Source organism: Scomber scombrus, chromosome 15 (assembly GCF_963691925.1).
Source record: "Scomber scombrus chromosome 15, fScoSco1.1, whole genome shotgun sequence".
In the NCBI taxonomy this organism is placed as follows: Eukaryota; Metazoa; Chordata; class Actinopteri; order Scombriformes; family Scombridae; genus Scomber; species Scomber scombrus.
This window is the reverse complement of record NC_084984.1, coordinates 28,608,889-28,621,795: the sequence shown is the minus strand read 5'-3', so window position 1 is coordinate 28,621,795 and position 12,907 is coordinate 28,608,889. Positions and strand designations below refer to the sequence as shown.

At 39.6% G+C, this 12,907-nt stretch overlaps 1 protein-coding gene across 1 annotated transcript; it reads left to right on the top strand.

The window, feature by feature from the left end:
* The first annotated feature begins 363 nt into the window (after positions 1-363).
* On the top strand, positions 364-12,093 carry prrc1 (proline-rich coiled-coil 1). Its single transcript, XM_062434302.1, has 9 exons — positions 364-456; positions 1,916-2,051; positions 3,210-3,608; positions 4,712-4,857; positions 5,501-5,603; positions 6,090-6,253; positions 8,151-8,254; positions 9,404-9,506; positions 9,932-12,093. Exons 2-9 carry the CDS (start codon positions 1,955-1,957, stop codon positions 10,139-10,141), a joined length of 1,326 nt encoding a protein of 441 aa, XP_062290286.1. The 5' UTR covers positions 364-456; positions 1,916-1,954; the 3' UTR covers positions 10,142-12,093.
* Positions 12,094-12,907: the final 814 nt, after the last annotated feature.

Below are 12,907 nucleotides of genomic sequence, written 5' to 3'. Positions count from 1 at the left end.
AATTGAATTTTTAAAATGTATTTTGCAGCTGATACACATTTTTTATATGCAAATGTAAAAAGCATGTTGGTTTATTCCTTATATTCTATGAAATGTTCTCCTGGACCATTACATGAATAGTGATTTGTGAATGTATTTTTGAGTAAACTCTTGTCTCTGGCAGCTTCATTAAGGATTTTATTCAAGAGTACAATATGTAAGGGTTAATAAACTCTACATACAAACAGATGTGGAGCACAAAAAGAACATCAGTAAACCTTCTGTTAAACACTAACCCTCCAACCTTCGGGGGGCTTCGTTTATCACGTGGTTTCCCGAAGTCATTCCGGGCACTCCCGGTAGTGGGAGGTGTCACCTCTGTGGTCACCACGTCACCATCCAGCAGACGTGGCAGCACACTACGTCATCAAAGAGGGTCCGCTGTGTATTCATGTACTGAGCTAGTCCAGCTAGCAGGTGAGTAGAATATCTTTAAATGATTCCTGTACAGTCAGATGAAATGTTCAGAGTAATGTCTCCATAGTAACAGTGTGTTCAGCTGCTGCTCACTGTCCCTGTACACGTGTACACTGAGATAAGCGAAGAGAACAAACTCCAGCTGCGTGTGTTGTTAAGAAAGACACAAGAGTCATGAAGTGTTCATCAAACACTGTCTCAGCTCTGATGTTTAGTCACAATCACAGTAGTTGTTAGTGTCAGTGCAGATAGCTGCTGTGTGTATGATGGAAACACTGTACTGTAGTGGATCTTAAGGGCCAGTTGAACCTGCTAAGTGGCCCCTGGGAAAAAATAATGTGGAGGTCCCCACTGTCTCCACCACAGTACATGCTGTGTGTCAGTATGTGATCATTTCATAACACGGAGGTGGATTTAGAAATGTGCACAACGTCAACTGAAATGAAGTAATAAAGATTTTAAAAGTAGATTTTGAGACAGGTAAACATGTGGGAGCCCTTCAGGTCCTCATCATTAAGATTTACACTTTAACTGTCTTGTTGCTGATGGATCAAGTCGAGTGAATCAAATGACCACAAACTACACAGTAAACGTACAGTAAGGCTGTTGAAGAGCATTTAGAAGTCTCCTGCGTTGCTCTGTTGGTAACTCAGCCTCAAATATTATTATATTACTACTCTGTTAGAGCTGCAACTAACAATTATATTCATTATCAATTCATCTGACAATTGTTTTCTCTATCATTTTATCTATAAAATGTAAGAAAATGATTGAAAAATGACTTCATAAATAATTTCCACAGTCAAATGTCATTTTTTGATGTGTCTTAATTTGTCCAACCAACAATCCAGATCCCAAAATATTAATTTTACCACCATTTATGACAAAGAAAAGCTTTAAATGATTCCATTTCAGAACCACCAGACTGGTATTTAAAAGAATGACTGAAACATTTATTTGATTATGGAAATAGTTGATTTGATGTCCATCAACTAATCAGCTAGTTGTTGCAGCTCTAGATCTGCTGTTTCATCTTTTCTTACCCAGGATCAACCCAGATACCTAAAGTCAACTCCTGGTCCAGAGAAGTGATCCAGTGCTGTTGTATTAGTGTAGCTCAGTGTGGAACTGCTACTGCGTTTTATTTGATTAGAACAGCCATAAAACTGAGTCAGCTACCAGCCGTTACAAAATGAATATAACTGATAACAGGAAGATTAAATGCCATAGTGACTGTGACAAAGAAATACTTATACATATACAATGTGTCTCTGACTTGTTTGACAAATGTTGATCCAGTGAAGTGGTTTCATGCCTCTGTAGTGAAAAATAAATAACTAATTATGAAATAAAAAGCTTTCTCTCTGTGATGACTATGCAGGTGGAGGTGTTCCACTGTCAGAAGTGATGACTTCAATAGGTTGAACACATGCTGATTCATCATACTATCTTATTACAGCTGTTTTCTGGGCTGACGTGAAGAATTAAGGCTAAGAAGATGATGGAAGAGAGCGGAATTGAGACTACACCTCCTGCCAGCCCTACACCTCCTCTGAGTGTAGCTGCCACAGTCAGCCCCCCACCATTGAGCATAGGTAAGATATCATATCCAGCAGGTACTCTCTGCTGCAGGCTTCTCTAGTCAATACCACCTCTCAGCTGATGGATGGTGTGACAATGGTTGATGGTTGTGCAATGATGTTATACTAGCATTCCTCATGCAGGTCGTGGATCAGCCTCTTGTTACTAAACTTTCTCAGTGCATCTCTTTAAAGGACAGGTTCACAATGTTTCGGGTTTGTCTTAAAGCAGCAGTCATGTGACCATATGAACAGTAAAGAGGTTTTCCTCTCTGTAATCATTCCTCCTGTTCATACTGACTATTAACAGATCTCCTTCAAATGTGCTTTCAATGGAAGTGATGGAGGACTGAATCCACAGTGTGTCCACACAGTCATTTAAAAGTAGATGATCAGCTTCTATTGAGCTTCATCAGTGTGAGTTAGTCATATCAAGTGATATCTGACACATTTACTGTCTTTTTAGCATCGAATTCCCTCTTAGTGTTTCCCTGTTGAGCTGTGGTGGAAGTATAGTAACAAGAAGAGGAACTTTGGTACTAAAAACACTGTAACGTTGAAACATAGAAGATGAAGATTTGACTCATTCAGACGACTAAAGCTTCATATTAGCTTCACATCAACTTTTAAATACATGTTTACACAGAAGGAGGACTGTGGATTTAGTCCTCCATCACTTCCATTGTAAGTACATGATGAAGAGATCTTCTAATGGTCAGTATGAACAGGAGGAATGATTACAGCAAGAAAAACATGATTCAATGTTCATTTGGGCTCCTGACTTTTGTTTTAATACATTGAATTTGGATTTCGAGTATCACAGACTTTGTGTCAGAGTTAGATTATGAAGATTTAGTAGAGTTTAAATGAACCTTTTGTTCATGCTTTCAAAAGCACTCTGCTCACCATACATGGTATCCTACAACATCTCTTATAATATTACTTTAAAAAGGAAATGATTGTTTATTTTTATAGTCAATATGTAAAAGCATATTGAATGTAGATTAACCAGTGACTGTGTGGAAGACAGAGTATAAACACTGATGGTTCCATATACTGTACATCATCAGGTGAATGGTCTTAAACATGCAAACATTGATCTGCACACTGAACTTTGGACAGAAGGTCAGATAAAATGTCTCTGAGGTGAAACATGGGATCTTTTTGTTTCAGGTCTGTCCAGCTCCTTGTCCTCCCCAGGAATCAGTTCTCCCCCCCCCCCTGTCTCCGCTGCTCTCTCCCCTGTTCCCTCCCTACCTCCCTTCGGCAGCCCTGTGTCTCCACCACCCTCCCTCTCCTCCCACTTTCCCCCTCCCGCCACCCTTTCCTCCCCCTTCACCAGCAGCTCTCCCTTCCCTCCCACCGCATCCCCCTCAGTGCCTCCCATGCCCTCCATGCCCTCCTCCATCCGACCACCGCTTCCCTCGGCTTCTGGCGTGTTCGCCCCTCCCGTAGGACCGCCTGTATCCAGCTTCTCCATGAGTGCAGGATATGACATCACACGGGGTCACGCCGGTCGAACCCCGCAGACCCCGCTGATGCCAACATTTTCCAGTCCTACCGCCATGCCAGGTAACATCTACATCCACCTTTCTTCAAGGGTGGGGGGGGGGGGTAAATGGACTGTACTTCTCTTGCCCAAGGACACATGTGGACTGGAGAAGCTGGGGATCAAACTACCATCTTCCAATTAGTGGATGACCGCTCTACATCCTGAGCCAGGTGCCGCAGCTGTTCTCCACTGGCTGACCTCAGGGCCTGATGGGAAAATTATCAAAGAGCTCAGTTGCTGAATCAGTTTTATAGAAACTTCATTTTTTTGTTTGAGTGTACTGGTTTAGATTTTCTTAACTAAGAATTCAGATGTTTGGTTAATGATCTTTATTTGACAGGTAAAGGATAACATGTCTCTGTCTGCTTGTATTTTGACTATTGATTCATATTTACTTTATGTATTTGTTTGTAAATTACAAAATACATGTTTTTTACAATATTTAAAGATTTGATATGTGTAGGAAGACATTCACATATAGGTAACAAACACACTTATACTAAATATACTCAGATATAGATCCAGTATGTTGGCAATATACGTTCTTGCCAAATACTTTTTATGAATTTGAGAATATGTGTTATTCATTTATAGTTGTTAGGACAAGAAACTGCTTTTAGTTCAGTCCTCATGATTGTGTTACAGAGTGGACTTTCTTCCCTCACAAATGATCTTTGTCCAAGTGCAGACACATGACTTAATTCTGGCCTTTCATCCAATTACTCACAGAATCCATGTTCATTAGAGACAGTTGATATGATCTACTGTCTGATGTGAAAGTAACAATCAGTTCCAGCTAAACCTGAGAAGCTTCTGACTGTTTCGTACACAGGATGAGAGAGGAGAGATCAAAGATTCAATAACAGATTAGTTAGAATCAGAGTTTAGTGAATCTGTTTCTGTTCTGTCACTCATTTTTCACATTGACACTCTAATTTCCACTGTACTGTACTGTACTGTACTGTACTGTATGAGCCTGTCTGTTGTAAAGAAGAGCAGTGCTCCAACACTAAATGAGTCTCACAAAACACAATAGAGCTCATGATCCATCATTAATGATGATGATCTGTTCACAATTGTCACACTGATGCATTTATTTTGTATTATCCCATTCTGTCTCCAGGCGTAGTGTCTAACCCCATGGTTCAGCAGCCAGTCATGACAGGAGGATTAGTTACTGGATCTCCCATCACTTTCCCAGAGGAGCAGGAGGACCCCAGAACCTCTGTAGACATCAACACAGGTGGAGGCATCTGGGGCTTTTTCAAGGTAATACTGCTCACATGAAATGTGGTTTGTTCTGACTTGAACTTAATGCAGCATTTTACTGTAACACACACATACACATACACACACACACGCACACACACACACACACACACACACACACACACACACACACACACACACACACACACACAAACGCACACACAAACACACACAAACAGACAGACCACTGCCACACCTCCCGGTCAGATGGCTGATCCAGTGTCACTCTGTTTTCACTGATACATGGGTCAATATATAAGATATTTCAAGATGAATCATGGTCGCACCACATGACTCTTTTTAAGGCCAGTGCCAATTCATCTTGAAAAACCCACTAAAATCACTTTCAAATTGTAATATGAATTTTCAGGTACACAACATTCTGAATGTTTGAACTGCTGCATTAGATATGCTTGTTTTTATTATTCTAAAATTGAGTTGTTGAAAATCCTTATACGTCATTGACCCATATGTGTCAGTCACCCAGAACTCATAGACCCATAGCTACACTCTACCTCTTGATTGAATGTCTTCACTTTAAATATTACTCCTCAAGTTGCAGTCATCTTGCAACATCTTGTTTTACCAGTCCAAGATGAAAGTAGTAACAGTGGTGTCCTTTGTTTCCTCTTTGTGTCTTCAGGGAGTAGCAGGGAACACTGTCGTAAAGTCAGTCCTGGATAAAACCAAACACTCTGTGGAGTCCATGATCACCACTCTGGATCCTGGCATGGCTCCATATATCAGTAAGTCCACCTACACAGCCTGTGTGTGGCCCCTCCTCATCACTACATGACTGCAGTAAAGGGAGTAGAAAATACTGGAAAAAGCAGGTATTGGTAAATAAGTATAGGTATTATTGGGATAACTGCTGTTTAGTCAACCTGGGACAGTCTCCTACAACAAACAAAGCAATGTCTTGTGTTAAATATTTCCTGCTGCTGCTGCTTCACATTAAAAAACCCTGTGGAAGGCTTTTATTGTGAAGTGGCTTTAAGAAATTCAGTGTTGCTGAGTTAGAGGAGCATAATTAGTTGTGCTTTCCTTCAAGAAAGGAAAAGAAATAATATCATCAGTTATTATAATACAATTTATTAGCGAAGGAATGGAGCAAAACATATATTGATAATAGTAAAAACGACATAGTTTCCAAACTGTAGTGACCAGTGATGAAACAGTTGAGTGAACATTTGCATGTCCTCAGTGAACATTGTTGTGTTATTGCTCTGCAGAGTCTGGAGGGGACATTGACGTTGTGGTGACGTCAGATAAAGAGGTGAATGTGGTCGCGGTCAGAGATGCCTTTCAGGAGGTGTTTGGGATGGCCATGGTCACCGGAGAGCCCGGTCAGTCCAACATTGCTCCGCAGCCAGTGGGCTATGCAGCCGGGGTCAAGGTCAGTTCACTGCTGCTCCTCCTACCTGCTCTCATATTACTTTTATTTCATGTGGACGTGTTGAAAGCAACAGAGACAACAACATATCACAGAGCTGTAGATAACTGAAGTTCTTCTTCTGAGGTCCATACTACATCATACAATCTGAACAGGCCAGAAATAAGTCTGCTGTTTAGATTTTTGTGGATGTTAAAAAAAATGAAGCCTTTTAAAGTAAATACAATTTAAAAAACTAAAATATTGAGCAAAATATAAAGCCTAAAATGTTGAACTCTGACCAGCAGCAGCAGAGGGAATAAATGATGTCACTTGGCTGTTTACCAGTTTATTGTAAAATATCTGCAGTCTGTCTAAACATTCTGAGGGCTTAATACAGTCATTATGATAATAATTACAGTAATGAAAAGTTATTGTGAGGGTCTCAGAAAGGAGATCAGGTCTGATATGAATTAGTCTACATATTAATAAGATAAACAAGTTGTCTCATACGTTTTTCACACGAGGATAACCAGATTAAAATGGTGATGAGTCAGGATTTTTTTGGTGCTTCGAAGCTGCTTACAATTAATCTGGAAGTGTTGTCATAGCAACAAGTCTTTAAACCCAAACTTGCTAATATGCAGCCTATTGACAGTTAGCTGGATCATGACCAACTCTAAATGTGAACTCACTGTATTATATTTATAATGAAAGAGAGTTGATATAATTTATTATTTATTTATACAAGTTTTAATAATATACTGTCAGCATACCAGGCAGCGAGATGCCGTTCTTAAACTGATCAGTCATTTCCACGAAAGGTAATCGTACATATTTACATCATAACACATAAAATCATAAAAAGAGCAGCATAATGCGTCACAATAGCTCAACAAATATGACGTCTGTGATATGTTCAGTGAGGAGAACCAATCACACAGCCAGCATCACTCACAGTGTGACCACATACACTAGTGATGTTTTAATATGATTGTAATATGAAAGTAATGAACGTGTGGAAACATTGTGGAGCACTATGTGGAGCACTATGTAGAGCAACATAACAGTAGAAACAATGCAGGAAGATACAGATGAGACTGGTGCATGCTGGGAGGATTTCCAACACACCTCACATGATCAGCACTCAGCAAATCAACTCTCCACTTATTTTGCCTTTGTTAATTAAGATGACTTCAACCAGAATGAGAACCAAATTAGCAGCAATTATTTGAACTGCATGCCACGTTTGTGTGCTTCAACCAGACACAGCCTTGTAAAATACTACCAAACTGAAACTTGCATTATGTTGTTGATGTATCACACAAAGACACTGATAATGTTGGGAAACAGGGCCAAAGAGATTCAGTTTGTTAGCATACTGTATGAGACAAAGAAAAGCAGCTTCAGGAACTGGAAACAGGATGTTCAGCATATTTGCTTAAAATGACTCATTTGTGATTCATTTTCTCTTGATTAAATATTCCTGTTATTGTTTCAGCTGAAGTCTTCCATTGGCTCAACATTCCAGTGTTCTATTAAAAATAAAAGGCATATGTTCAGATGTATAGCAGGTTCGGTGTGAATGACCAAGATGTGTTTCAACCTGAGTATCTGAGCATTTGGGGAGTTTAAAGGATGCTGAGGTCTTATGTCTGACTCACTTCTTTAGGTCAGGTCAGTGTGTGTGTGTGTGTGTGTGTGTGTGTGTGTGTGTGTGTGTGTGTGTGTGTGTGTGTGTGTGTGTGTGTGTGTGTGTGTGTGTGTGTGTGTGTGTGTGTGTGTGTGTGTGTGTGTGTGTGTGTGTGTGTGTGTGTGTGTGTGTGTGTAGAATAGAATAGAATAGAATAGAATAGAATAGAATGTCTTTATTGTCATTTCATGTTAACATACAATGAAATGTGCTGTGTGTGTGGTGCAGGGGGCCCAGGAGCGCATTGACAGCCTTAGACGGGCCGGTGTGATCCATGAGAAGCAGCCAGTGGTCTCTCTGGAAAACTTCATCGCTGAGCTCTTTCCTGACAAGTAAGAAGAATACCTCTGAGACACACCAGAGTACACACACACACACACACGCACACACACGCACACACACACACACACACACACATACACACACACATACACACACCCCGAGAACCCAGGCACCCCTGTAATTAACACCTTTGTGTTTGAGGCGGTAGTGTGATAGAATTGTATTTATATAACTTGTTTTTAATTTGACAGTTTTACATATAAAAACACAAGCCTGGAAGTTTGTTAGCAGATTAAATAAAATAGTAACGCAAATAAAAACATTAGGACCAATTTATAGAAATTCTATTTTTCTAACTCTTCTGACCTCATTATATACGGTAAATATCTCAGTAATTTCAATCTTTTTAGTTTGGATCTGTAACAAGGAACGTTTAAGGACCATATTCATCGGCTCCCCCACTCAGCTGTAATGCAGCAGTTTGCACCAACACTAAACATGCATTTGCCCACAATACACTTTGTGTATGTAAGCATGGTCTGTAAACAAATAGAAACTGTTAGCCAGAGAGAAGCTGGACTTCATGAGTGATTTTACAATTATCACTATCATAGGTTTATAATAAAGAAAGATGACTCAGCAAGTATGGCCTGGGATGTGATGTAACTGTAAATCATTGTCTATCTGTCAGTTCATCTCATCTGAGCCATGTGTTTACTTTCCATATTCTGAGATAAACTGACATCCACTAAAACAGTTAAACACAGATCCTATGAAAAATTCAAATCATCATAGCTTGGTTTTATCCATATCCATAAAATAAAACACCCCTTTGAAGCCAGTTTTTCAATTCTGTAGCTTTAATCTCTCTAATCTCTAAAATCTTCCACTGTCCTGCTGTTATAACAGACATGTCTGAACTACCCACTGACACTCTCACCCAGTGAGCCATAACATTTTGCTCACTATGATCCAGGGGTTATGGGAAATGGCATTAATGAAAAGACTATCCTTATCTAGGCATATGCGGTGAACTGTGTGACATACTTTTGAGTATGTTGCAAAATGTCAGTGTGATTTTGAATGAGGGTTTCTTGCATTTGGAAGTTCCAGTTTCACTTGTTTGTGATGGTACACTGTGTATACATGAATCCAACTGTACAGAAGTAATGAATCTTGAATGCTGGTGTTCTCTCCAGGTGGTTTGACATTGGCTGTTTGATCCTGGAGGACCCTGGTCACAGCATCAGAATCGAGGTCTTCACCCAGGCAACTCCTCTGGCTCTGGAGCACGTCCAACAGGTACATCAACATGTCATTGACTATGGGAATGCAATCATGCCAATGTCAGTTTTCTATTTGTATGATTTGACACACTGATGGCAGGAGCTACCAACCCCCCAATCAGGGGGAAACTAATTATTCATACACCGTTGGCACAGCAACGGGAGCAATTTTGGGTTAAGTGTCTGGCTTAAGGACACATGGACATGTGGACTGGAGGAGCTGGGAATCGAACCGCCAATCTTCCAATTGGTGGACAACCGCTCTACCTCCTGAGCCACAGCCGCAGAGGATAATTCTCTGTAGGTTCATCATTATGAATTAACATTAAAATATAGAAGAAGTGGCAAAACTATGGAGATGTTATAAATGGAAAAAGTCAGCATCATTTACAAAACTTCCAGCAACTCATCAAAGTGGTTCTGTGCTGTTCCCCTGTGCAGGCTCAGTCCCTGACCCCTCCAGACTACAGCCTGCGCTGGTCGGGTCTGATCGTTACGGTGGGGGAGGTCCTGGAGCGCAGCCTGCCCAACATCAACAGGACAGAATGGCATCAGGCCATGACGGGCATGACACAACGCCAGATGATCCAGAGTGCTGCCAAAGCCCTGGCTGGAATCTACAAACTGCAGCTGCCACCCAGGACTATGTGAGGCTGAACTGGTTCCACTTTCTGTCACATACTGGGAGGAGTTGGAGACATGTTGAAGGAAAAGCTAGCTGATGGGACGGCAGGGTCCCTCTCAGCTATATATATCTGTCCTCCATGTGTCCTAACAGGGCAAAGCCAAGTGCACATTTCTTTGAAGATTTTGATGTTCGTACTCACAGATGTTTACTGACGTTTCAGCATGTCAGCAGGTTTTACTGTAACTCCACCACACATAAAATCAATGTCAGAATACTTTGTTGAAAGCTCAGGCTCTAGGAACGACCTAACTATTAAATAATCATCTCTTCATCCTCTCTGAAGGATTAACACATCATGTATATTGAAATCAAGAACTTTAACTCATATTGCAGCAATATTAATTTTCATGTTTTAGATTTTTAATTCTAATGATCATTGTAGAAACAACTACTGATGTCCCAGTTGTGTTGTATATACTACAGATTTTATTCAACAATTTGGACCCGAACTGAAAGGAGAAAAGAACCAGAGAATAATATGATCCAATCCAAAAGAGAGATCTGCTGAAATACAATTAAGCCCCACAGGCAGGTTTAGACTGAGTATAATATAAGGTCCAAGGTCTGGTTTTGGATACTGGGAGCCAAGTGGACCAGTGAAGACCTCTACTATATACTTTACCACTGTAAATTCTACTTTGCACAAATGTTGGCAGTGCACTACTTTGGCAGTTATGGTAATGTGCTGTTTTATAGTAACAGGAAATGATCCAAATCATTCATCTGATCCCTGACACTACTGCCAATGTCACATTCTAACACCTTCAATCACTAGTAAAAATGTTTTTCTAAGGATTTAATTTTGTGTATATTTTTGTTTTATGAGCTGTTTCTAGAACCATCGATCCACTGTAACAGTCCACCTGTTAAAAGAATCTCTTTGTAGCTGTAAATAAAAAAGTGTCTTCAACCATGGCAGAATTAACATCATTGGAGGCCCTGGTGCTAAAACCCACCATTCCTCCCCCTTAATGTGCATTGTGAACTATTCCCATGCTAACTTCTTCTGCTTACATTTACTGTGTGGTTTTTAGATTTACAATCATTTCATTTAGGAATATGCAAAATGCTGAAATAATGAAGGGTTTAAAACTGGATAGTGACAGAGGGTCTCAAGATCAGGTAATAATGGTGCATAATCCCACATTTTATAGATAAGATTTAAATGAGTGTAAATCAGTTGCCACACAGTGAACCTGCTGATCTTAGAGGACATTTGGGGCCCTGAGACTCTCCTGTCATCCTGTCAGAGCTTTTTAAAGCACTGAAGTAGTATGAAGCAACTGTGCTGAAAATCCTTCATTGTTTGAAAGCATTTAATGCAGTCTGCTAGACACTGCATTTGTATGGACCATGAAATACGATACTTAACATATTCTGATGATTATGTCCTGCCTATTGGATATATTTGGTATGTATGGTACTTTAATCTATACTTAATTTCGTCCTCCTTCTAGTGTGAATGCACTAAATCCAGTTGAAGTCTGTATATAGAGTGCAACTGGGACACTTCTAGAATGGTTTGAAGGGTCAAATGATTTTGAAGGTGACACTCATGTTTTAGATGTAATGTATTAGTCTGAAAAATCAGAGTATGGCTTTTATTGATTCCTGCTTTTCTTATTGCAAAAAACAAACCCATTATGACAGTTTGCCTTTGTTAAGTAAAAATCTATTTTGACTTGTGAGTAATTGTAGTGGGATTCCATCAGTGACCTGGGGTTTGATTAGGAGGACATTCATTTATTTTCTGCTGCTTCAGACAGATGGACACTGCCAGGAACAGACGGTATTCTTACAGTAGACTAAACACTGTTCTGTTAATGAGGTTAAAAAAAGAAAAGAACATTCTTCTGTGTACTTACTGTCCTTGTAAATGTGCCTTTTTACACAAATAAAACACTTTTTCATGCTGGTTTGTATTAACGTTGAACAAGCTGTGTTAAGATGTTAAGATGCAGTATCACTATACATACACACTGATGTCAATCAAACAATGTCATTCTTTGTTCTCCAGAACATCTCAACAAGCAGGGGCCACATTGTGACAGATATGCATATACTTTGTTCTCAGAGGAGAGGATTCCTAATGGATTTCACATTTTCATACATTGTACAAATGATGCTAATGACATCTCACTTCACAACCTCACCTCCATACAATATGTTTTTGTACTCCATTATTGTGGATTTAGTTTGAACAAAGACAATGTAAAGTGAATTATCCATAGCTGATATCTAGATGTAACATATGTTGTCAGTAATGTAGCTCCCATTGAGGACACATAATATATAACAGTTCTCCAGCCCTGCTCCTGGAGAGCTACTGGCCTGCATGTTTTATATATCTATATATTATATATTTATGTATCTCCCCACTCTAACACACCTGATTCTAATTATTCTCGTTATCAAGCAGCTGAAGCTTGTCAACAGGCTTGATAATGAGTTAATAAAGAGAATCGGGTGTGTTAGAGTGGGGAGATATCTAAAACATTCAGGCCAGTAACTCTCCAGGAGCAGGGTTAGTAACCACTGATATATAATATACACATAAAATATCATTTACATGTGAATAAGACTCTAAAAGAGAATCCACAAGTTCTTGTTTGGAGAAACAAGAAGATATCCTTTTTCTTTCTTTTTTTTTGATGCGATGAACCAAAGTAAAAAAAATGATTGCCAAATGATTCACTAATAAATATAATTGCAAGTGGCAGCCTTACATA